Raw genomic sequence first — 24,191 nt, forward strand, 5'->3', positions numbered from 1 at the left:
AGTAGTTGAGGACTATAGTGGCGTTGAAGAGCGTATGGTGTTTTTAAGGGATAATCAGAGTATGTATGATAATTTATTTTTGCTATAAGTTTTTGTTCGTCATGTATAAATGTTATATTGATTTGCAATCTGAGTTAACGAGTGACAAGACTTTGTCAAATGCCGTCGCATCGCATGAAGCAAGTAGGAATCACGTTGAGGCATATGCGTTTTGTTTAACACGATCCGGCCAGCCACCTTCTATTTCTCTTTTCATGCTTTCTGTCCGCTGTCTCTGTCTTGATTTTTTCCCTTAGCTCTTTTGTTCTTCTTCTTCTTCTTCATCTTCTTCTTCTTCTTCATCTTCTTCTTCTTCTTCTTCATCTTCTTCTTCATCTTCTTCTTCATCTTCATCTTCTTCTTCTTCTTCATCTTCTTCTTCTTCTTCATCTTCTTCTTCTTCTTCTTCTTCTCATATGCTCTCATTGTTCTTGCGCTCTGTGCTCTCATATCGTCGCCCGCCCGGCTATACGTAACATCTCATACCAACTTGCTCAATGACCGACATGTTAATGACGTGTACTTAACATGAGGATTTCATATTTCATTTAGACTGCAACGACAACGGCTCTTGGGTAGTGATCGCCGTTCATATGGCCCATTCCTGGACATGGTCGTCGATTTACAATGTACCGTCTTCTTTGGGCAGCAGGGTAATGAACCTCTGGATCTCATGATTTCTATTCTGACGTCTCTTTACACTGTGAAGGAAATATTCTCATTCGCGACTGCCATAGCAGTGTCAACGATATTCCGTTGAACTACAATTGGTACGCATATACATGCAGGATGTTGACTTTATTGGTCTACGTCACTAATTAGACACTGTACAGAAGCTTTGAATGTGACAGACAGATTATATAAAGGTATACACGTTATATGTCTGTTGTGTCACTCGGAAATTTCGGGAATGAAAGAGCACTGATTATTTAAGAGCGGATAATGCCGTCGAAAGTCTAGCTACTCTTCGGCCGGTTGACTAGAATCAGAAAGAGTTTGGTTCTCGTATACTCTGTATCTAAGCCTGAGTACCAAATCAGGTCACGAAGAAACATATAAGCAGGATTAGCGATCTAGGGCGATACATTGTGTTGTTGTTAAACGAGAAGATATTGTTTCAGCGACGCCGACAAGGAAAATAAAAGAAGTGTGTCAGTTTATTCGCACTGTGGATTTCTTTGGGCAAGTTAGATGGGTGTTTGGAACGGTTTCAGTGGAAGTGAGAACATTATGTAATTGAAACTCTTCGAAGTTTTCATAAGTTTAGCTATATTTGACTATCCGATCTCCGCAAAGATGAGGGACGTGTATTATGCTGTTCAGTAATATATTATATGGGCTTATATACTATGCTACTGCCCAAAAGCCACGGCATCTCATCGATCCGGCTAATTTTACCGAAAGCAAACCACGAGCTGTGAGCCTAAAGTAGATGTAGTGCCTACAACGTCTATTAATTATGTGCTACCTGATTGTGCTATTGTCAGCATATTTTCTGTATTTCCTGGCATCTCGAAGTCGTACTCGCCACTGAGCGGTGAGCACATAACTCCAAACTCCAAGTTTGCGTAGAACGAGAGCTCGATGAGCTGCGGGCCGGGGCATAAACATTTAACAACGATTTTCGGGAACTGCTAGCGCCTATATTTCATTTCAATGGTCAACCAGGTCTCTGATGCCGGAGTCCAACCATCTATCCAGACGGCAGATTGCTGCATGATGTTGCAAGCGACTAACCCGCGTCTAAACACGCGTTTCCACCTTTGAATCGACCTACTTGTCCACCATGACAAACGCTGCTGCACCCGAGGCGGAACACATCTAGTATCATCGACTTTACGCAGATCTACCCATAATGCCGAGATCATTGACTACATAATCCGTGAGACCCACTTTCACGCGATTAGCTCGCCTTCCTCATCTCACACTTCCACTTTTCTCCTCACAAGTGCTGTGCCGTATTGTCCACGATCGCCGCTCTCACCTCGTGAACGGCATTCAATGGGAGCTCTATAGCCTCCATCCCCAGTCAGAGTGATATTAGCATTGGCAGTCTTTCTAACCTACTCTCTTTGCTCTTGTAGTTCAGCCTTTCACCCCACTCTTTCGCAGCTAGCTTGTGTACGTCTGCCTCCCCAGCGTCCACTCCAGATGCTCCTAGTTGCTACCGATGTAGCCATTTTCTCGTTCCCTTGACAGATGTCACTGCCTTGCAGTCTGCCACGGACATATACTGTGCCCCTCCCGTCCACTCAACTAAACACTTCGCCTGCTTTCCTTGTCTCCCAACAGCTTCCGGCCTCTCCCGCCACCCACTGGGCCGCCCACTCCTTCAGTTACTTCGGGATCTACGAGCGTCGCAGCCGTGATGTCAATATCCAATGGTTGTTCACTCTCCATTACGCCACTTCCTCGCACCTCGCTCGCCTCTATGTCCTGTTCGTCTCTCCCTACATATCCGGAATCGGAGTTTGCTACCCCACCTACCTTGCCCCCAATATCGACTGGACCACTCTCTCTACGAGTCTCCAACTTCTGCCGAGCCGAGCCCATATCTATGCATAACTTCCACTGCTTCATCTGACTTTTTCATTTCAAACATCTTATATGTTGTTCTTAAATACTGCCGTAATGACGCCGTGAAAAGCAGTGTAGCGCGTGCGTATGTAGTGGGCACAGGCACTGGAAGAGCCGGTCTTCAGGGGTCATACGTACATACTAGCACCCTACAGCCGCTGCGGCTGCGGCTGAGACCCTGTTCTCATCGCGCTATGCCTCGGTAATCTCGGGTCGAGTCTTCAGAGCAGTGCCGGCGTGCGAATACGGAAATCTCAGTAGCGTACAAGCCACTGCATCAGTTTGAATCTGAATTAGTCGTTGCCTACGGGGCTGACCGTTTGCGAAGGTGGGGCGTCGGAGTGACGGAGCCGGGAAGAGGGGAAGAGGGGGAAGGGCGAGGAGGCGTGAGTTCTCCGCCCGCGCCGCACCCCGCACAGCGTCGCACCGGAGCTCCGCTACAGGCTCCGCGGAGGAACCCGTCGCGTGCCTTGTCAACCAACCCACAGTGGATACCATGATTTACAATCTGGCAGAATGCTAATAAGCACATAAATCGATCTTATTCATAAACTACTTGCAACACGTGTATGGCACTATGCGAGAGTCTCGATGGCTGGGTAGTCAATGTTCTCGGGGTCGAGATACTTGGACTTGTCGGACTTCATGTCGTCCTCGCACTCAGTGAAGCCATTGCCAAGCCAGGCGACAGGGTTGCCGCCAACGTAGGTGTACTCGTAGTCTTCGAAGCGGGGATGCTCGAGGGTTTTTACAAAGTGCAGCGCCGAACCCGGCCAGAGCGCGGATACTGGCCCGTCGATGGTGCCGCTCTTGTACCAGGAGCGGCAGGGCAAGGTGAAAACGGTGCGGGAGAAGTAGTCCTTGCAGAAACCGACAAAGGAAGATACGGCGGCGCGCTTGGGAGTGATGGTGGCGATGCGGTCGGACTGCATCTTGTCAAGCACCGCGCAGAGGTAGTCGGCGGTGCGCTCAAGGACGATGGAGACGGAACCGACGCCGAGACCACCAGAGGGTCCATGGGCGATGAACAAATTAGGGAAGCCGTCAGTTGCGAGTGAGAGGTAGGTCGCAGGATAAGACGCCCACTTGTCTGCGAGTGCCTGGTGACCGACGCCGTAAATCGGGAAGCGCTTGGTCCAGGAGGTGTCGAAACCAGTGGCGCAGACGATGGTGTCGCACGGATGCATCTTACCGTCGGCAGTGATGATGCCTTCGGGCTTGATCTCAGAGATAGCCGAGGAAACGAACGAAACGTTATCTTCAGTGAGTGCCTCGAGATAGCCAGGTCCGGGGGTGATACGGCGGCAGCCCGGCATGAAGGTGGGCTTGAGGAGCTTCAGGATTTCGGGCTTCTTCGCGAGCTTGGTAGCCATGTTGGTGGTAAAAATCTCAGCGGCTTGCTCGGCCATGGCACCACGATGGGTGATGCGGGTCATGGACTGGATCTCGGAGTCGAGGCGTTTGCGGTAGGCAAGGAGGGTCTCCGGGTGCTTATTGAATTCGTCGAGCTCCTCCTGAGTGAAGTTGAAGTTGGACTCGGTGAGCGTGTGCTTGCGGACTTCGGCCTCTGCAATGGGAGGTGCAATCCAGGCTTGACCGCGCACATAGTTGTCGAGATGCTTGACCTTCTTCTGAATTGCGGGGACAATCTGGATAGCCGAGGAGCCGGAGCCAATGACCGCGACAGTCTTGTCGGTGGCGTCCCAGGTGTCGTCCCACGCGGCGGAGTGCAAGAGCGTGCCATTGAAAGTGTTGATTCCGGGGATTTCGGGCCACTTCCAATCGTTGAGTGAGCCGATGCAAGCGTACAGCAAGTCACAGGAGTCGTGCGATATAGCGCCGGTTGCAATGTCTTCGACAGCCACGCGCCACTGCGAGGTGGTCTCGTCGAAAGCAGCCTCGACGATTTTGTGACCGAGCTTCATGTACTTACGGAGATCATACTTGGCAACAATGGATTTCCAGTACTCGAGGATCTCGCCGCCCTTGGCGTAGAACTGTGTCCAGTTGGGGTTCGGCTCGAAGGAGGCCTGGTAAACATGCGCAGGAATGTCTGCCATGTTAGCCGACGAACGCGGTGAGATAGAGACCAAAGACATACCACACGCAACACCTGGATAATGGTTTTCGTACCAGGTACCTCCAACCTCGGGGTTCTTGTCGTAGACAACGAGCTCTAAGTTGGGAATGCGGCGAGGGAAGCGCAGCGCGGCCAGGATCCCGGAGATGCCAGCACCGATGACGATGACTTTGAGGGGGCGCTTATGGTCGATGGGCTCGGAAAAGACGGTCATTATGGCTGCAGAAAGTGTGCGATGGAGACATTACTAACGGCGGGGACTGGGGGTAGATATGGAAGAGAGACTCGGCCGCGGGGCAGCGCAAGGCGGAGAGCGCCACCCGGTGTGCGGCGCCGGAGCTCCGGCAGAGCGGGGGGATGCTGAGCCGCACAGCTTCCCCGCATCCCCATGCGGCTTGCAGGGCCTCCTCCGCCGCCGCTTCTCCGCTCTGCTCTGCTCCACCGTCAATGCTCTCCGCCGCCAACCACCCCCAGCATACGCACGACCTTACCCCGACAACGCGCCAGATTGTGCGCGCGTGTCTGCGCTGCCGCAAACAGAAGTCGAAGGTACGACACACTTCTTTTGGTCTGTGGCAGGAAGGAGCTGACAGGCCAGTGCGATGCGTTCCGGCCATGTTCCATCTGCGTCCGCGCAAATGTCGAGTGCATCTCGCGACCAGCTGATGACAGACGCGAGCGCTCCGGCAGTACGCCATATGCCGCTGGGGAGCGCATTGCCAAAGTTCCTCGCCTTGCGGATGCGGACCATTCCTCCGTGCACACCTCGCGGTCGCCATCCATGGTGCTCCACGCGCCGCCAGAACCGGCCATTTCATCCGTGGCTAGTGTGACGACTCTGCTACAAACTGGACCGTCCCCATATACGCGGACACCCCGCTCGGCAGGATCTGCGCGTGATGCGATCATCGATGAGGAGCCGGGATTCTCAACTAAATTGTTTACTATGACCCCGGGCCATCGTATGGAAAGCCACTCTGCAGCCGACTTCCGTGCGCAGCATTTTAGTCCATCGGAGTCTTCACACTCTGCCGCCACGGAGATACATTCGCGTGCTATTTTGCCATGGTCGCATTCCCGCACCACCACGGCCGAGTTGTTGCGCCACCTACCACTCCAGCGGCCGGTCGTGGACTACCTAATTGCGGTATATTTCAACACTGTTCATTGGTTCATGACCGTTGTACATGAGGGGCAATTCTACTCACAGTACAATGCCATCATGGAGGCTTACAATCGCGACCCGAACAATATGCCGGATTCCGATGAGGACTTCACTTTTGCTTTGCTCCTTCTCATGGTCGTGTCCCTTGGCGGACGATACACCTCAACACATCCAGCACGCACGAGACGTCTTTCCCAAATATATAGAGATTCCGGCGGCCCCGATGCTCCCGACGGAGAAGTGTTCAACGTCGTGGCGCTCACTTCGAACTTCTTCCTTGTTGTGCGCAGCCACGTGGTCGATTCTCTGGCGTGCTGCACCCTCGCCACCATCCAATCCATGCTCCTTCTCTCCAGTGCGTACCTCTACCATGCCGACTCAAATCTCGCATGGACGACCTATGGCTCGATAATCCGCGCGTCGCAGGCGCTCGGTCTGCACAAGGTCGAGAGCTCTACACAGCGGTGGACATCGCCGCATTATCGAAACATGGATCCTGCGGAAATGAGTCAGCTTCGGCGTCGTCTGTTTTGGGCGGTCCATACTGCGGATAGATTTCTTGCAATGTCGTACGGTCTGCCACTGGGGATTGTCGATCAAGACTGCAATGTCGGCATGCCAAACGAGAACAATGTATATCCCACTCCCGGCGTATCGTCGTATCTCATGATCGAGGACGATGAACAAGATCAAGCCGGCGAGGTATCGACAACCCTGCTCACGTATCAAACATACAAGCTGCAGTTCTACATTATTCTGGGCGAGATAATTTCAAATCTATACCAACAAGGCTCTGGTGGATTTGACGCACTTCTGTCCCGCTTCAACGGTGCCGCACCGGCGAGTAACTTGCAGTCCCGCGCGGAGATGCTCATCAATAACGTACAGCGGCTTGAGTCGAAGCTGAAGGCGTGGTACAACGACATTCCACCGGCGCTCCGACTTGACGCCAATCTCACATATGCACCCAGTAAAGGGCTCGCTGACGACAGTGAGGACGACGATGTGATCATACCCGCAGTAGACGACGCTAGTATCGCGCTGCCGTCGGTGCGGTACAGACGCATGCGGATAAAGAGGAATATACTCGGGATACAGGCTTTGCTGCTGCAAGTCGCATTCGACAACGCGCTGATTGTGCTGCATCGACCGATCCTCGCGCTCAAAGCCAATGCAGTCGGCGCGTTGCCTTCAGCCGAGACATTGGCGCACTCTGCTGACGAGTGTTGGCATGCGGCGTTGCGTACTTCCAACATCGGACAACACCACATCTTCGGAAAGAACCAGCAGGCCCACGCTGTGTCGTTTGTGGGCATACACCTGTTCACCGCCGGCGTAGTGTTGAGCGTGTTTGGCAGCAGCGAGCCCATGAGCCAGCGTGCGTGGCAGTCGAAGATGGCACTGAGCAGGATCATACGAATGCAGCGCGTGCTGCGGCATAAGGTGGTGGTTGCGAGCCAGTGTTTGTCGATCCTGGAGAATCTCGCGAAGGAGGTCGTGCGCAAGGAGATGGCGAAGATACTCGCGCTTGAGATGGTGGATGATGTTGAAAGCAATGCCGACGACGCAGTGTTTGCTCCAGACGAGCGAGATGCCGAGACGAGCACAGGTGGGGCGGCAGTGGAGGTGCCGCCCGATAATGGTGTGGAGCAGGCGGCGTTCGCGACCGATATTGACGCGGGAGACACGCAGACCTTTTACGAGACGCTATTTGACATTGAGAAAAGTGCGTATCTGCTGATTGCTTGCATGTGTGTGGTCTAAAGTAGTGATTTCTAACATATACAGTTTTGTTCGACGTCACGCGGCCCGGATCGCCGATTGAGAACGGGCTCGCGGACGGCGCCCATGGGTTGAACGAGCCGCAGCAGGCATGGATTTGGTCTCATTCATTTTGAGTAATTTTGGACGAGTAATATTAGGTAGAATGTATACTTGACGTAGCACCGGGTCTGGGCAGAGCTCCGGAGCTCCGGTGCGCCGCTGTAGTTCTTAACCCCCCGCACGTTCCGCACTGTCTCCACTTTCAACCTTTCCTCGGCTTCACCATCACTTCCCTCCTAACCTCCAACGATGCCTGTTGCGACAGACCGCTTCATCCTTGATGGTAACGTTCTGCACTCAAGCATGCACACGCTCAACATCGGCGGGTTCTTCGTATACCTCTATGGGGTGGACGAACTCACACCCTCGCAGGCACTTGATACGAGCGTCATGTTCCACGTGCACGGGCGTACGAGGACATATCACGACGCTGAGGAGATTGCGCATCAATTGCTATACTCGTTGCGGGAGAGCGGAGGAACCCACAAGGGATTGGTGATTGCAACGCTGGATAATCGGAACCATGGGATTCGTGCGGTGTGTGTTTTGTGTTTTGTGTGTGGGCGGAGAGGATAGAAGAGAGCTGATGCTGTATAGATTGATAATGTGGCTATGTATGAGGACGTGGCTTGTGGTGAAGTGCTGCGGGACTGACGACATACAGTCAAGACTGGCAGGGTGGAAATCCGAAGCACGCGTACGTCCTCCTGTTCGGGTGAAGCCTGGTTGTCGCTAACAAACGCAGACAAGACATGATATCCATGATCGGTATGCCTGGTCATGATTTATCTAAGCCGGCATCACTAACTTCGCAGATGGTATCGTTGATGACGTCAAGCTCATCATGAACTACCTCCCAAGCTACGTCTCCTTCACTCCCACCGAGTACATCGCGACTGGTCTCTCGCTCGGCGGACACGTCACATGGAATCTACTCGCAGAAGTGGAAGACATCAAAAAAGCGATTATTATCGTCGGATGTCCGGACCTGACGGGGTTGATGCTGAATCGCTTGGGTGGATATACCTCCACCACAGAAGTTCCGCCCAATACACCCGAGTGGCCGCATTCAGTCGAAGAGCTCTACGCTCAACGAGATAAAAAGGTGTCGAACATCACAGGAAAGGAAATTCTCATTCTTAACGGGGGTATTGATACCCTTGTGCCGGACAAATATACGAAACGGTGGGTGGAGAATTACGCGGCGAATAACAATGTCACGTACATCGTGCAAGACGGGTTCGGACACGGGTTATCATACGGCATGATGTCCGACTTTGAAAAGTACGTGCCTCATTTACTCAATTGACTAGACACCAAATATAACTCATAACTATGACTCTATATACTTACAAAATTGCCACGGCGTTGGGTAAAGTCGACACGCCGCCGACGACATTGAAGGGAACAGAGTTGAAGAAAAACGAGTACCTCCCCGTCCTCTTGCACTCTGACGCTAGTTCATCGAGATCAAACAACTCGCCGAGAGGTATACCCCAGCCCGCAAGACAGACGTGGTGCAACGCCGTTGATGGGTCTGAAGGCGGAAAGGCCTCAACCGCCAATGCGTCGCTGACGAGTGCGCAGAAGTGATTATCCCAGATCCAGCGCAGCAATACCTCAGATGTCTGCAAGCCCGCCGAGACTACGGTCTGCGGTGGAATATCTGCCGCAGCAGCCCAGCTTGCGGGAGTGTGTGTACGATACTCCGTGACGGCGCCGATGCGGAGACAGAAGATGTCGCCCGGGCGTAGGTCGAGATTGTATTCACCCACCATATCAAGAAGATGGGCCAGAGGGACTTCATAGCGTTCGTAACAGGAATAAGAGATGCCATGGAGCGAGGCGTAGTCAACGTAGTCGAAGAGAACACCGCGACCAATAATGCCGTGGTCGGCTAAATAGCTAATTCCAATGCGCGGATTCCCCGGTGTTGCGATTTCCTTCTCGGTCGTGCCGCCGTACCATACATACTCGTCGTCCTTCGGCACACGATTCGCCTCAGCCGTGTTCCCAGAGATCAATCCGGTCGGCATGCCATGGTGTCTAAATCCATCCCACTGAGAACCACCCTGCGGGTTAAAGGTAATCACATCGTCAAACACCCCGAAATGTGCGATATGGTGCACATCGATGTCAAACTTCTGTCGCCCAAAGAACGGATGTGACATCTCCTGCGCAGGCATCGTGAGTCCAATACGTTTGCCGCTACGGATTTCCCTCGCAGCCGTGTCAGCGATATATGCCGGGGTGCACAGGCCTGGCATGCCAGCGCCTTCACGAGCAGAGCCGGGGGGGTATGGCCAGTACGCAGATTTACACGGGAGCTCGTCGTATGACGGGAGATCGGCGAAGGAGGTGGGGGCGGACATGGTGTACGATGCGGATAGAAGTTAAGAGGCGGAGTCCGGCAGCTATAAGAACTCCGCAGCGCCGGAGCGCCGTCCGGTCGTAATTTTGTGAGAGATTTTTTAGACTTGTGCATTTTGCTAATGAGATACAATGGAAAAATGTGCTCTACATTGTCTTGACAGTACCATCGACGGTGGTAAGGTCGGTCTCGTAGTCCGACACAACACGTCCACCATCCACCGCAAGTACCTGGCCGGATACATAATCCGACGCCGGGGATGCGAGAAACAATACGGCTCCTTCGAGATCCGAGGTCTCTGCAAACCGTCCAATTGGTATGCGTGCCAAAAACCGCTCGCCGTTCTTCTCAAGATTGGCGCGCGTGAGCTCAGTGATGGTGTACCCTGGCGCGATGGCGTTGACGTTAATCCCGCCACGAACAAACTCGGTAGAAAACGACTTCGTCAACGCGTTGATGCCGTGCTTCGCCGCAGTGTAAGCGACGGTGTTTCGGCTCGCGAAGAAGCTGCCAATAGAGGAGGTGTTGACGATCTTGCCCTTCGCACCGCGGGCGACGACATCCTGACAAAACGCCTGCGAAAGCACAAATGCAGCCGATAAGTTCACCTGAATGAGCTGGTACCACTTTTCTTCAGGATACTGCAGAATCGGTTCGCGGTGCGCGATGCCGGCATTGTTCACGAGGATATCGACCACAATCCCGGTGCCTCGTACGCGGGGAAACAGCTCCCGCACCTGCGCGCGGTCGGAGAGGTCGCACGTGAACACGTGCGTGGCGACGCCAAGCGCAGCTACTGTTGTAACGCCATCCTGCGCTTCGGTCGGGTGTAGCACGAACACGATGTTCGCGCCAGCACTTGCGAGGGCGCGCGCACACGCCAGGCCCACGCCGCGGCCGGAGCCTGTCACGAGCGCGGTCTTACCGGCAAGAGAGAAGAGTTTGTCGAAATACGCTGTGCTTTCCATGGTGAGCGCGTGCGTGGAGTGCAGTGCGGGGGAATGTGAGGAGGAGTGGTGAAGCTGTTATAGAGCGGCCGGACCGCCGCAAAGATGCGGGGACCTCCGGGGATCCGGCGCCGCACGCTAGTGTCAGTACTCCCAAGACCGACCGCACGGACCATTCCCCGCAATTCCCCGCGTTCGTCCTCCGCAACCACACACTTTTCGCGGCTCCGCGCGGTGTATATATAGAGTCCGGCCGCACCCATGAGCTATGGACTTCATATCAAGCTCAAGTGTACAGCATGACAACCATCGACCACAGCCCCGCCGATCTCCAGGCTGCTGTGCCTGATGTCGAAATCTATCCAGGCACCGAGATCATGGAAGACTATTTTGGCGACCTTGGCCATGAAATCAGCCGGCGCAACCATGAGATTGCATTGCTGGTTCCGCAGCCGTCGCACAATGCGGACGACCCGCTCGTGAGTTTTCTATGAACTTATTCGAGAGTGCAGAGCTGACATGTGCAGAACTGGAGCCTGAAGTGGAAATGGACCGCAGTAGTTATTCAGGCGATGTTCATCGCTACTAGTGTCATCTCAGCGCTCTCCGTCTCGCCACTTCTGGAGGTGTATGAGGCCGAATGGGATAAGGACGCGACCCAGATCTCACTGCTGGAATGTTCCCCTTCGTGTTCGTTAGCTGCAACATACTAACAATCACAGACCGGCGTTCTTGTCATCGTGACTGGCTATACCAACATCATCCTTGTCCCCCTCGTCGAAATATACGGCCGCCGCTTCGTACTCATAATGTGCTCTCTCTTCGCCTTCACTGCGTCAATCTGGCATGGTGCTGCAAAGTCGTATGGATCGTTCATGGGCGCCCATGTGCTACTGGCCGTGGGAATGTCTATCGGCGAGAGCATGATGCCGATTGTCGTCGCAGATATGTTCTTTCTCTACGAGCGCGGGCGCTTCGTTAGTGTTTATTTCTTCTGCCTGTTCAATAGCATGTCGCTCGGACCGCTTATCGCGGGAGCTTGCGCGCAGCATCTCTCATCCTGGCGCGATTTCTACTGGATTATCTCTTCACTCAGTGGTGTTTCGTTCTTGTCGATTATATTCTTCATGCCAGAGACAAAGTACCACCGCACGCTTGCTGACACTGTACTCGACGAGGTTTCTCCCGCTGGCTCCGCAATAGACAAGACCGCTGTCGAACAGATCGAAGCCAAAGACGATGTAAAGGCCGAGACCGAACCGGAAATCCTGCTCACGCACCTTATGCTCGGTAAGGGTAAGCCCTCGAAATATCAGTTCAAGATCATCCAACCTGCGGACAACGAATCGTTCAAAACCATGTCGCGTCACTTTATCACGCCGATCAAGCTATGCAGTTACCCCATCGTTATCTTCGGCGCCTGGATGCTCGCATTTTCCGCACAGGGTCTACTTAGTGTGAACTATGTGCAAGCTCTCGCACTCGGCGCCGAGCCGTACAACTTTGACGAAGGCGAGATTGGTCTTTCGAATTTGGCTATGGTCATCGGCGGCACCGTCGGCATGGCTACTGCCGGCCCATTCTCCGATTGGGTGGCGATGCGGCAGACGCGGCGCAACAAGGGTGTTCGCGAGCCGGAAATGCGACTTATTTCCATGCTTCCGTTTATTCTCATCTGCACGGTCTCTATTGTGGTTATTGGGATTGGGTTTGACCATGGGTGGCCCTGGCAGGCGATCATTATCATTGGCTTCGGAGGCATAGGCTTACTCAACGTAAGCTTGTCGACAATCGGCATTACTGTATGTTGCTGATATCCCTGTGTTATCTCGCTTATTGCTGACTGTTGCTAGTACGCCGTCGACAGCTACAAGCCCGTGGCGGGACAGATTATGACCGTGGCCACAGTTCTAAAGAACACAATGGGGGTACGTTTCACTATCTCCTCTCCGCACGCAACAGTACTGACGCTTCGCAGTTTGGTAGCGGTTACTTCATCACAGACTGGGTCACCAGCTCCGGATACACCCCGCTGTTCATGTTCTCGCTGGGAATGATCATCGGACCAGCGCTGTTTGGAATGATCTTCTTCATGTTCTTTGGCAAGCGCTTGCGGAAGTTGACGCGCAATTCCGAGGTGCATGGATTTGGATCGTAAGTAGTGGATTGTGAGAGAGGGGTAGTTTGATTTGTCATGATGGCTTTTGAGGCAACAATTCGATTTTCTGTTTTCTCTTAAACATAAGTAAATTTCGCATTGAGGTGCCATTTATATATATGGATTATCGGTTAACTGGCGTGCACTTTAACAAGAATGCATGTAACTGCATAAATCCACTTATGCAATATAGTCATTGTCAAGCAACTATTCCAGATAATCATTAACTTGCGAAGATGATTCATATTGATGTTCAACTAATACGTAGCAGGCAAAGTAGACAAACGTCCGCCATCAGATATGAAGACCATGCCATTGCAGTACGCGCCACTCCGCGATGCCAAAAACAGTATCGCGCCCGCCATGTCCTCAATTGTTCCGGTTCGTCCAGCAGGAATTGTCGCAAGAAGTTTGTCGCCGTCGACTTCCAGTGCCGGATTCGACATGTCAGTGGGGTAGACTGTTCAGAGTTAGAAAGTTGAGGAGGGAAGAGGCACATGTAGAGAGGGAGCATACGACCGGGAGCTAGTACGTTGCACCGGATGTTGAACGACACGAGATACGTTGCGAATTGTTTCATCATGTGCACGACGCCAGCCTTGCTCGTGGCATATGCAAAGCCGCTGGGGACCTGGCGGTTGAATCCAGTGATACTCGCGGTGCCGATGATCAAGCTCGACGTTTCAACGTTGCCCTTCTTGTTACCCGCATCGAGGAGCTTCAAAAACGCGAGTATAGAGTAAAACGTGCCGGCGTTGTTCACTTTGTACACGCTTGCAAAAGCGTTGAGCGGAGTGTCCCACCACTTGTCAACGATTTCTGCCAGCGACGCATCGGCGGAAATGCGCGGGGGATAGATACCCGGAGTTCCAGCGTTCGCGATGAAAACATTCACGTAGCCGATCTGCTCGGTGATCGCGTCAGCCGCCGCCTTGAGACTGGCCTGCGATGTGATGTCGCATGGGATTGGGATTAGATTGCCGTATTTCTGCAGTACAATCAGAATTAGTGCGTGGATGAACGGGGAGGTTACATACCGCTTCCTTAACTGCTTCCTGTAGCTTCGCCTCATTCATGTCGAGAATAAACACCTTGGCTCCGTTCGCTTCCAACGCGCGTGCCATAAGAAGTCCGATGCCTAGCATCTATCAGCAATTACAGCCACTGTTCAATCAAAAATCGACGTGTACCTCCGCCAGCACCGGTGACGGCTGCAACTAGCCCGTCCACGCGGAACAACGTTGAAATATCAGGAATCTCAGTCATCGGTGAGCGTGTACCCGGAGACCCGTGGCTCAGCGGCGCAGAGTCGGAGCGCGATAATAAATACCCAGCGAAGCCTAGAACCGTTCGGTTCCGCGTCTGGTTTCGGCTTCCATGCTTTAGTGGGGTCGCGCTTGGCGGTGGTGGACTGCTGCAACGGTGCTCCGAAGTTCCGATTCCAAGGCGCCGTGCCCGGCGCTTTAAGCGAGTGCGGAGCTCCGCAACGGCGATCAGGGGCTACTTCTTTCTGGCGGGAGCCCCTGAGCTAAGAGGATGTTGTGCGGGGTTGCGCAACGCGTCCGCGCGATGCTGTTCTTCCGACTCATCTTTGTCGTCAACAACCGCAAGCAACTTCCGTTTAGGCGGTGAGGGGGGAGATTTAAGAGTCGAGGGCCTGTGACAGAAACCGCGCGCGTGGTTCTGCGCCATTCTCTGATCCGCGACGTGTCGGCTGCTAATAACTGCCCTGCAGTTTGTAACAGCTATTCAAGATCTGCGGCCCATAGGATGCTGCATGTCGTTTGACTCTCGCATGGCGTGCAGCTATCATTACAGTAGCAAGTTGAGGAGAAGTGGATTGGCTCACGTCGACGCCGGTTGTCTTCGTGTCTGTAGAATTGGTACTCATTAGAATCTTAATCTTGCGAATACATGCGTTGAAATGAGCTCGTCAATTACTGGCAGCAATACTCGTGGTATATCGATGAAAGAAGTCATACTTATTGGCGATCACTTGCGCGGCGATTCTGCTCGTCGAGACACACTGTGAGGGGTATTTGCTTGTACGACTCTCCTGCTCGCGCTACTACTAGTTCTTATCCACACTTTTAAGAAGAATACAGTAGAGGACAAGAAGCAATCTGGAGACGGACCCTGACGACGTATAATTGCTCGTATGGTACGAAGCAGTGTCTGGAGAACACGCAAAAATGAGCAGCGCCGCAAGCTCGGCATTTGTTACGCAACAGATCCGATTACTCAAAATTCAGACACTTCAGTAGTTTATCTAGTGAATCTACCTAACTAAAGCGGCACAGAAAGGTTTGCAAAAGTTGTGTGCTTACTAGGATTATTAGCCGAAATTCCGTGTTGGAGTTACATCATAAGTTTCATCGCTTAGGTAGCTCCTTCGTCACTAATATCAGTAGCAGACTTCATTAACTATGGACGTAGCAGATCGCTAACATTTCTCTCTCGGCGACTCCCATTAAGTAGTCGCTTTCTAAATTTTTGATGAACTGCGGCACTTACTACGCCATAGTCAGTGTCTAAACTTCGCCCACTGTGATAGTCACTAAGTCGCCTCTAGCTAAGCTTCTTTCACTAAAATTGGACAAGTTAGTTATCTATTTGATTAGTCAGTCACCAACTAGTATTCATACCGCAATCTGAGTGTTTCTTGAAGATCGTGATTAAGAGCTGAAATGTGCTGGTATTGCCTTCGGACAGCAACATAAAGAGATGATAACGGAGGATGAGAGTAAACTGGGGTCGGTGAAGTGAGCGGCAGCACATGATGCAACTCGAGAGAGCTCGTCAATAACAAACAACAAGACGCAAGTGTGATGCAACAACGCAAAACCAGAGAGAACTCAATGATATAAGCTAGCAGAGAGCCAAGACGTTAACTATCCAGATAAAATTCGAATTCATGATCTGACTGAGGAGAGATTAACGATCTACGATCTGGCGCGAGATGATCGGGAGCACCGTATCTAAACTTGCGACGGCTAATTGTGCGTGGTACACCAAACACAAATAGGTGCAGCATGAGTACTAAATTTTGAGCGGCAAGCGAAGTGAAAATCTATAAATTTCATACTGTTGAGGATTGCAGACCAATAGGAGGTCAGTTAGTTACGTGAACACACGGCGAGGGTAGCAGTGAGATCTGAATTGAAACTGTTTCTCTATTGACTCAACCCTAAGCTACCTGGTGACCATCTCCGCATTGCGTACTAGCTCTTTCTCAAGGCCGATTCCGACTTATAAACTCGCTTGATTGCAGACTACCAGCATTATGCAAATGCGGTGCTTACCTTTTGGTACACCTCTCGACAACTACGTCTACAGCCAGACAGCAGCGTACATCTGTCAGCATTGACCAAATTCAGCAGCTGTCTGCCAACATTAACAGTGATTTGGACGGTGTTGGTATCGAGGACGAAGTAGACGAAATCAAAGGCTATATCGCCGTGTGTAATGACAAAAAATAGCCTAGTCCGAAGACTAGTTTTGGCACATAGGAGATATATGTTGATCCTGATGGGAGCTAGACAGATGCCAACCGTGCGCCCCGTCGAGGACATTTCGATCCAGTACCGTCGGTCATTCTTGACTGGCAGCACACTTCCTCGTCGGCAGGCCCATTGATAACAATAGCAGGTTCATGGTCGATCCTGTCATGCCAGCCACTATTTCTCCTGCATGTTTGATATTATGTAGTTGGATCATTGGTAGTAACTGCATATACTCAGGTCCAGCAACCAATCCTGGAACGCAAGTCTCTGCCAAGTCCAGACGCAGCAAACTCGCAATCCACATGGGACAGAAGATATCTGCAGCCGCTATGGCGGTTCAACGGGAGTCCAACATTTGACATATGACGGCTGAACTGTTGATAGCAGTTGTTGAGAGAACTCCCTGCTTATAAATGACTAATGTCCTGAGTTTGACGGAGAGCTTGAACTCCGCGATGCAAGTAATCACTATCTAGGTTTATGCCTTGATCTGATAACTCCTTGCATACAAGTTGTGGGAACTACTGGCGTTGTTGTTGAGCAGAATCGATAGCGATGCTCGCAGAGGGTCGTTTGTAGGAGAGACAGACGAGGAGGTATACAGACAGCTCTTGTAGAACCTGAGAGCACGTAATCAAGAATCTTAAAGTAGGCAATTTTCTACAAATACAGCAAACTCCAAATCATTTTTTTAAATCCAAAATCAAGTACTAATCACATCCCTCGACTCCAATCAATCACATCATCGTTCATAACCTCGGACAATATACATTCGACCTCCTTGACTTCCTCATCCCCACCGTGCGTGCTACTCCCCGTCGTCGAATCCCCGCAGGAATCTGTATCACTCGCGCTAGTTGTGCTCGTCCCTGTGTCCACACACTCTGCAAGCACCGGTTTCGTAAGTTCCATGGGCTCGGGTTTGGGGTTGATTACGACCTCCGGCGGCGTGGGCGGGATGATCTCGAGACTGCGGACGAACTCATCAAGATCTGCGTTAGTGGACATGATATTCGGGAAGTTGAACAACGTGGAGAGATCAATCGACGCGCTTGTGTTGCCGCCGGGAGTCGGCGCGGAGGTGCTTGTAGAAGTTCCTGGCGCGATCGGCGCTTGCAACCCGGATGTGTCGAAGAGATTACTCGACGACGCGCCAGCTGCCGCGGCATAAAAATTCCCGTTCGCGAGCGCAGCAGCATAAGCGAGGGGAGACTGCGCCGGCTGTGGGGACACAAGCGATGTCGTCTTGTCAAGCGTGGTGGTCATACGCCGTTTATTCGGCGGTGCATCATTCAAATCATTATCCACAGTCGACATACTGGCACGTCGGTACTTCTTAGGCTGCGGCGGTAGCACACCGTCTTGCTGCGTAATCACATTCAACCGCTGCCGCAAACTCTCCGCCATGGCAAGTACCCAGTCCGCGTGATCCCAGTGATCTTGGGCTTGGAAAACCACCATCTCGCAGATCTTGAGTTGAGATTGGAGTAAACGTGTCGAGTCCGCGCCCCCGAGACCGGTGGTGATGTTGTTCCGCAGTTGGGTGAAGAGCATGACAATTGCCATGAAGAACGCGGCGTACGCGTTCTGCGGAAGGAGTGCGATGGTGGAAGTCGTCACAAGTGTTGAGCCAAGATCAGCGATCTCCGACATGGCAGCATGCGCAGCAGCGGAGGACAGTAAGTCTCGTGGATCGAGATCGTCCGTCAGATCAGCCGGGCGCGGGATGATCTGATGGAGATAGAGAACGTTGTGGTTATACACGAGAGAAAGAGCGATGCAGTGCACAAAGTGCGGCGTCTCCGGGCCGCCGGACGTCTGATAGCGCATGGCAGGTGGCAGGTTGCGCTGGAACTTGCAAAAGTCGCGACGCATGCGGTTGAAGAACTCTGCGTTGACGCGCGAGGTTGCGCGCGCGATGACCATCTCGCGGAGGGTGAGCGTGAGGTCAGTCATGGCCATAACGTAGAGGCCGTGCTCCACAACACGAGAGCCCCACATCTCGCCACCAGGATCCGCGTCGGAAGCAAAATCCTCGTACGTCCAGAACTCAGCGTCACATTGCAGGAGGTTAATGCGCAAGGGTTTGCCGAGGAGCGCAGCACAGAAGGAGTCGCGCGTAACGAGACAACACCAGATGCGTTTCCATAAACCGCAGTCCTCGTCGGAAATAGCGATATATGGACGCTTGCGGTGGATGCCCAGGGTCTCGGCGACGTTGACAGCGACGTTGATCCATGAGAAGGTGTTCCAATAGTCGTTGGGTTCGCCACCCCAGAAGGACAGCAAGACTGCGGACTGCAAGAGGACAATCTTGTTCTGCTCGTAGGAGAAGTCGAAAAGTGTCTTTGCACGGCCATAGAAGGTCTTGCGCGCCTCGCGGCGGGAGCGCGCACAGATCAGGTTCTGGGGGCAGTAGGTGACGGCGGCGAAACAAATTGCGTGAAGGAGAAGCCACGGACATTTTTCCTCACGGTACATTTTCATGAACGCCACCCGCTCAATAATCGCGTAGAGTGGATGAACCTTCTGAAAGTAGGTGGTGATGAACTGGTCTAGAACATCTTTCGGTGGCTTAGTAAAACACCCCTCAGACTCGAGGAAGGCGAGCTTGCTGGGGGAGATGTGGGGCGGGTGAGCTGTTGGGTTGGCAGTAATAGATGCGCAAATGCGAGCAGGCTTCGGGCGCTGTGGCGTGTCGGCAGGATCGTTTATGCGAAACGACCTGAGCAGTCCGCCCGGAAAGGACTCGCCAAAGTAGGAGACGAGGTTGCGATCTGCTGTCTCTGTGGCGTCGTTGATGAAGTACCTAAACACGACGGACCACTGGCCGGCAGGGGCGCCGTGGGGAAGATCGTCGGGAGCGGTGGCGGCGGCGGCAACAGCGGCGCGGAGGAAGGAGTAGGGCTTGGTGGCGAGGAGGTGGGGGTCGATAGCGGGATGGTCGGGGAAGACGAAGCACAGCTGGCGGGTTGGGGAACGGAGGGGGGAGCGGGGGGGGTTGATGGTGGTGATGTCGTCTTCGACGGGGATTGCTGGAGGCTCTGTGACCGCGGAGACAGCAGTGGTGACGGTAGCGGCGGCAGTAGTAATAGTAGTGTTGTCTGTGGTCGTGTCTGTGTTCGTGGTCGCCGCGGCCCTGATCTTCCTCATCCACTCCTTGCGGTCATACAGGCCGCGCCGCGATTCAATTCGCTGGCAGTCGTCGAACCCGCGGTGGCGGCACCGGGAACAGGGGGGACCGCATGCCGCAATATCGCAGCGAATCTTGGAGGCGTGGCAACGCTTGCAGGCAATGGAGGATCTCGGAGGCTTTGCCGCGGGCTTCTTAGCCGCGGCCGGCAGTGGGGGATTCGGGGGCATGGTGGTGATGGTGTTCGGAGGTGTGCGGAGAAGAGCGGGAACTTGACCGCGCCGCGAAAAGCGCGGGGAAGATGGCGGTGCTTCCCCGCGTTGTGGCGCCACATGGCGGTGCGCGCCACGACTGCCGAAAGCGGCAGCTTCGGCATTATGATGTCTTACCATTTTGGGAAGAAGCCGTTCCATATAACCGAATGACATGCAGCCGAGAGCCGCACCCCGCGCGGCAGTCGGCCCCGCGTTCGCGGCCTTGCTTTCCGTTCTTATAGCCCGCTCCTCCCGGCCTCTCTCGCTCTTCATCACCTCACCCCATGACCGTCGCCGCAATGCACCCTGCCCTTGCCGCCCTTGCCCGGCCTGACCTCTTCACCGGTGCCGCCTTCATCGATGGCGTGTGGGTCGCCTCCGATAAGACTTTCCCCGTCTACGAGCCCTCCACCGCAACCGTCCTCGGCACCGTCTCCGACATGACCCGCGCCGACTTCATCACCGCGATCCAGTCTGCTGAGACCGGTTATCGCAAGTTTTATGCTTCCACCACTGCGCACGAGCGCGGCGCCATGCTGCGGCGGTGGTTCGATCTCATCATCGCCAACAAAGAAGATATTGCGACTATTCTTGTCCTCGAGAATGGCAAGACTTACGCGGAGGGCCTCGGCGAGGTCGTCTATGCTGCCTCGTTCGTGTCCTGGTTCGCTGAGGAGGCATCCCGCGCATATGGCGATGTCATCCCGTCCTCCATGCCAAACACCACCGTCCTCACCCTCAAGCAGCCAGTCGGCGTTGCTGGCATTATCACTCCCTGGAACTTCCCCGCCGCTATGATCACTCGTAAGATCGCGCCCGCTTTTGCTGCCGGCTGCTCCGTCGTTATCAAGCCCCCTTCGGAGACACCCTATACCGCTGCGGCCCTCATCAAGCTTGCCGTGGAGGCTGGCATCCCGCCGGCTATCGTCCAGCTCGTCCCTACCAAGGATCGCGACGCTGCCACGGAGCTCTGCACCAACCCCCTTGTCAAGAAGATTTCCTTCACCGGCTCTACCAACGTTGGCATCCATCTTTCCAAGCTTGCCATGGGCACCATGAAGAAGATCTCCATGGAGCTCGGCGGCAATGCTCCGTTCATCGTGTTCGAGGACGGCGATATAGATCTCGCGGTCGAAGGCGCCATGATCTGCAAGTTCCGCTGTTCCGGTCAGACGTGCGTCTGCGCAAATCGTCTTCTTGTCCACCGCTCCGTTGCAAAGGAGTTCACGGCAAAGCTCGCTGTCGCCGTCGCAAAGCTTAACGTTGGTGCTGGTCTTGACCCCGCTACCACTCAGGGCCCTCTCGTCAACCGCGCCGGTGTTGAAAAAGTCAAGCTCCACATCAAGGACGCTGTCTCCAAAGGCGCCACTCTTGTCACTGGTGGCAATATTCCGGCAAACGTCAATCCCAACGGCTTCTTTGTCGAGCCCTCCATCCTCTCCGGTGTCACATCCGACATGTTGGTCGCCAACGACGAGACCTTCGGTCCGCTCGCTCCAATCTTCGAGTTCGACACCGAGGAGGAAGCCGTCGCCCTTGCCAACTCTACTGAGTTTGGTCTCGCCGGATATTTCTTCTCCCGCGACGTCAACCGCGTTCTCCGTGTCGCTTCCGCACTTGAGTGTGGTCTCGTCGGTGCCAACACCGGCAAGATTTCTGCTGCTGAGTCGCCCTTTGGTGGTGTTAAGCAGTCCGGTGTTGGTCGCGAGGGTAGCATGTACGGTCTGGCTGAGTACCAGATTATCAAGGCTGTCACTATTGGCAACACTTCCGCGTAGTGTTTCTGTATGTACATGAGTAAATAAATGGCTATACTGTACTTCACGGGCGTCTCGCCTTATATTGATGACTGATTTGATTATATGTGATGCATAAGCGTGTGATGTGGTTCGCAATGTCGGATTGGTGTTTTAACACGCTCCTTCCACATCGCTCTGCCAACACTTGCCGGTGTCCATGCCACGCACCGCGCCGTGCCTGAATCTAAGCAATATGTCTGTCAATGCTCCTACTTATAAGGTGCATACGCCACTGTTGTCTTCTACGACTTCGCTAACTCAAGAGGATCGGCCGGCACATCGTGCCTCCGCATCGCCGTTCGCGGCGTCTTCGCTCTTCGCTACGCGAGGATCTCATGACTAGTGCAGTGTTTTGTGAGTATGCTTCTATACTGGCTACGATGCTCTGACTTGTTCTAACCTCATGTCTAGATGTGTGGTCCGTTCCTGCTGCGCTGTGCCTGCCCGGCTAAGTCTGCCGTCTCGTTCTGGTACACGTTCGTATCATTCTCCGCAGTATTATTACCTAGGTGCGGTGCTGCGTGATTATTCTTCTACCTCTACTAGCGTGCATGCCCTAGCTTCTAATTTCGGATCGAGTATCTTCGTCACTCTGCCTGGGTCTGTCGATGCCACAGCAATCGCTGGATACGCATTTACATCTCATTCAGTAATATCTCCGAGGAGGACTTGACTCAACAATGTTGCACGGAACATCATCTTGATCAACAGTGCAATCACATCAATGTGTTGCGACTCTTGGTGCTCAACTTTGAGGAGTGCAACTCTACAGCATGCATCCCTCAGCACCAAGTCGCAGGTGGTGTGGACCTGCTGCTGGTAATGGTGCACCAGATATAACAACGATGTTCTGGTCACTTCTTCACTACACATTTGTTCATATATTTGATCACGATGCTGTGCACAGTGTTTACTTTGGCTGATAGTTCACTGTTGCTAATGTAGAAATGATGATTTTCCTTTCACATAATCCTTCTGAAGTGACTATAGCCCTTTGCTTAAGTATTGAGGTATGAACTGTGCTATTTTATAGGAATAATTCTTATCAACACAGAAGTCGAAAGATATCGAGGACTGTCAACGGCAACACTTCCACATGAATATAAGATCAGAGAGTACAGAACAAAGAAAGGAGCTGAAAGAGTCCGTTGTGGGATTGAAAATCAGCCGACGCGTTGTATGCGGGTTGCCGCTACTGGTAGCGCGAGTCATGCGGCCGTTGTTGAAGGTCTCGCCGATTGCACACTTGCCAGTCGTCTCTCGCCAGTCCTCGTTCTCCAACAGGCGGTCGCCTGAATTTTTTCTACACACATCGTAGTATCGTGATTTAATCTACGACGCGTAGATCAGCCACACGAAGGTGCCTCTGCTTGTTCGTGCTTCTCTTCTCTCATAAGTCTAACACTAGTTTCCATAGTGCACAGAGACAACGTTGCAATCTGCCGACAGCACGCAATATCCGCCGCATAGCCTTAACGACATGTAGACAATCGTCTTGCCCATGTGATATTGACTCTCTCCACGACCCAGCTCTAGCCCTCCAACGCACGGTTCCTGCTGCATGCAATTGTACTTTCAAGCGACCGAGACTTCAGCATACTGCGTATGCTTGAGCGCTCATTCGAACTGCCATTTCGTACAATGAGTGCTGGAGAGCGATGACTTCTGATAGTCTCGTTAGCGCTCATACCCTAGCAGTTGCAATAAGGTGATCAGAGTCGCGAGACGCAGTTGTCTGTGCACACCAGTGGGTAGCGAGCGATCATGGTTCGGGCACCGGAAAGTGTTGACTGCATTCTTCCGGATTTGAAGATGATCATCATTAGATGGGAGTGACTATCAACTACTTTTGAGTTATAGCAACAGGTATGTATTGCAGGATCTAACGATTGGGAACCCATTCTCCAGCTCAATACTCACGAGCATAATCGGTTGGCCGACGTCTGAGTGGTCAATGCGCATCAAGCGGCAACCTTATCTCGACAAATCTAAAGGCTATTCCGGCAGCTTGTCGCAGGTATTCTAAAATCTGACCATGATATTCTGCCTCTGTCTACAAATACCTGTTATTACAATGCTGAAAGCTTCTAGTGTGACTGAGTCTGCAAATTTCAAGCAGCTGGCACAGGTAGGAGGATCATGACCAAGGCATGGATACAGATGCGTTTTGAGGAATTTATTTGGAATTCCTCGCAAATCAATCAATCTTATAGCACATACTCTGCTACTCTGCTGTTGAAGACTTCAACAATCTCAGTATCTCACAATCCAAAACGTGGTTTGTATTTACCAGTCACGCATCAATCTCTCCAAACTGAAGCAGTCTTCTAGGATCGATGAC

General features: G+C 52.9%; 9 protein-coding genes across 9 annotated transcripts; 4 read left to right on the forward strand and 5 right to left on the reverse strand.

Annotated features, from left to right (window-relative positions):
* Positions 1–3,187: 3,187 nt before the first annotated feature.
* V1518DRAFT_435533 (uncharacterized protein) lies at positions 3,188–4,953 on the reverse strand. Its single transcript, XM_066906269.1, has 2 exons — positions 4,718–4,953; positions 3,188–4,669 (listed from the first exon to the last, which is right to left on the reverse strand). Exons 1-2 carry the CDS (start codon positions 4,908–4,910, stop codon positions 3,192–3,194), a joined length of 1,671 nt encoding a protein of 556 aa, XP_066757289.1. The 5' UTR covers positions 4,911–4,953; the 3' UTR covers positions 3,188–3,191.
* A 184-nt stretch (positions 4,954–5,137) lies between these two features.
* Positions 5,138–7,626, forward strand: V1518DRAFT_388052 (fungal-specific transcription factor domain-containing protein; the record flags this gene model as incomplete). The annotated part of the gene is made up of 2 exons (XM_066901726.1): positions 5,138–5,245; positions 5,295–7,626. The coding sequence occupies exons 1-2, from the start codon at positions 5,144–5,146 to the stop codon at positions 7,623–7,625; spliced, it is 2,433 nt and encodes an 810-aa protein (XP_066757290.1). The 5' UTR covers positions 5,138–5,143.
* A 275-nt stretch (positions 7,627–7,901) lies between these two features.
* Positions 7,902–9,025, forward strand: V1518DRAFT_422914 (Alpha/Beta hydrolase protein). The gene is made up of 5 exons (XM_066905566.1): positions 7,902–8,222; positions 8,283–8,299; positions 8,350–8,382; positions 8,431–8,453; positions 8,501–9,025. The coding sequence occupies exons 1-5, from the start codon at positions 7,935–7,937 to the stop codon at positions 8,992–8,994; spliced, it is 855 nt and encodes a 284-aa protein (XP_066757291.1). The 5' UTR covers positions 7,902–7,934; the 3' UTR covers positions 8,995–9,025.
* V1518DRAFT_422916 (uncharacterized protein) lies at positions 8,974–10,095 on the reverse strand. Its single transcript, XM_066905567.1, has one exon. The coding sequence runs from the start codon at positions 10,055–10,057 to the stop codon at positions 9,035–9,037; it is 1,023 nt and encodes a 340-aa protein (XP_066757292.1). The 5' UTR covers positions 10,058–10,095; the 3' UTR covers positions 8,974–9,034.
* A 53-nt stretch (positions 10,096–10,148) lies between these two features.
* On the reverse strand, positions 10,149–11,098 carry V1518DRAFT_422917 (uncharacterized protein). Its single transcript, XM_066905568.1, has one exon. It carries the CDS (start codon positions 11,022–11,024, stop codon positions 10,203–10,205), a length of 822 nt encoding a protein of 273 aa, XP_066757293.1. The 5' UTR covers positions 11,025–11,098; the 3' UTR covers positions 10,149–10,202.
* Positions 11,083–13,218, forward strand: V1518DRAFT_422918 (MFS general substrate transporter). The gene is made up of 5 exons (XM_066905569.1): positions 11,083–11,482; positions 11,531–11,676; positions 11,725–12,805; positions 12,857–12,931; positions 12,982–13,218. The coding sequence occupies exons 1-5, from the start codon at positions 11,303–11,305 to the stop codon at positions 13,159–13,161; spliced, it is 1,662 nt and encodes a 553-aa protein (XP_066757294.1). The 5' UTR covers positions 11,083–11,302; the 3' UTR covers positions 13,162–13,218.
* Positions 13,219–13,265: 47 nt separating this feature from the next.
* On the reverse strand, positions 13,266–14,688 carry V1518DRAFT_422919 (uncharacterized protein). The gene is made up of 4 exons (XM_066905570.1): positions 14,352–14,688; positions 14,199–14,299; positions 13,678–14,149; positions 13,266–13,621 (listed from the first exon to the last, which is right to left on the reverse strand). Exons 1-4 carry the CDS (start codon positions 14,425–14,427, stop codon positions 13,419–13,421), a joined length of 852 nt encoding a protein of 283 aa, XP_066757295.1. The 5' UTR covers positions 14,428–14,688; the 3' UTR covers positions 13,266–13,418.
* Positions 14,689–17,199: 2,511 nt separating this feature from the next.
* On the reverse strand, positions 17,200–20,057 carry V1518DRAFT_422922 (fungal-specific transcription factor domain-containing protein). Its single transcript, XM_066905571.1, has one exon. It carries the CDS (start codon positions 20,025–20,027, stop codon positions 17,379–17,381), a length of 2,649 nt encoding a protein of 882 aa, XP_066757296.1. The 5' UTR covers positions 20,028–20,057; the 3' UTR covers positions 17,200–17,378.
* Positions 20,058–20,326: 269 nt separating this feature from the next.
* Positions 20,327–21,898, forward strand: V1518DRAFT_422923 (aldehyde dehydrogenase domain-containing protein). Its single transcript, XM_066905572.1, has one exon. The coding sequence runs from the start codon at positions 20,336–20,338 to the stop codon at positions 21,827–21,829; it is 1,494 nt and encodes a 497-aa protein (XP_066757297.1). The 5' UTR covers positions 20,327–20,335; the 3' UTR covers positions 21,830–21,898.
* Positions 21,899–24,191: the final 2,293 nt, after the last annotated feature.

Source organism: Limtongia smithiae, assembly GCF_038497785.1.
Source record: "Limtongia smithiae strain NRRL Y-17922 unplaced genomic scaffold V1518scaffold_15, whole genome shotgun sequence".
NCBI classification, from domain to species: Eukaryota; Fungi; Ascomycota; class Lipomycetes; order Lipomycetales; family Lipomycetaceae; genus Limtongia; species Limtongia smithiae.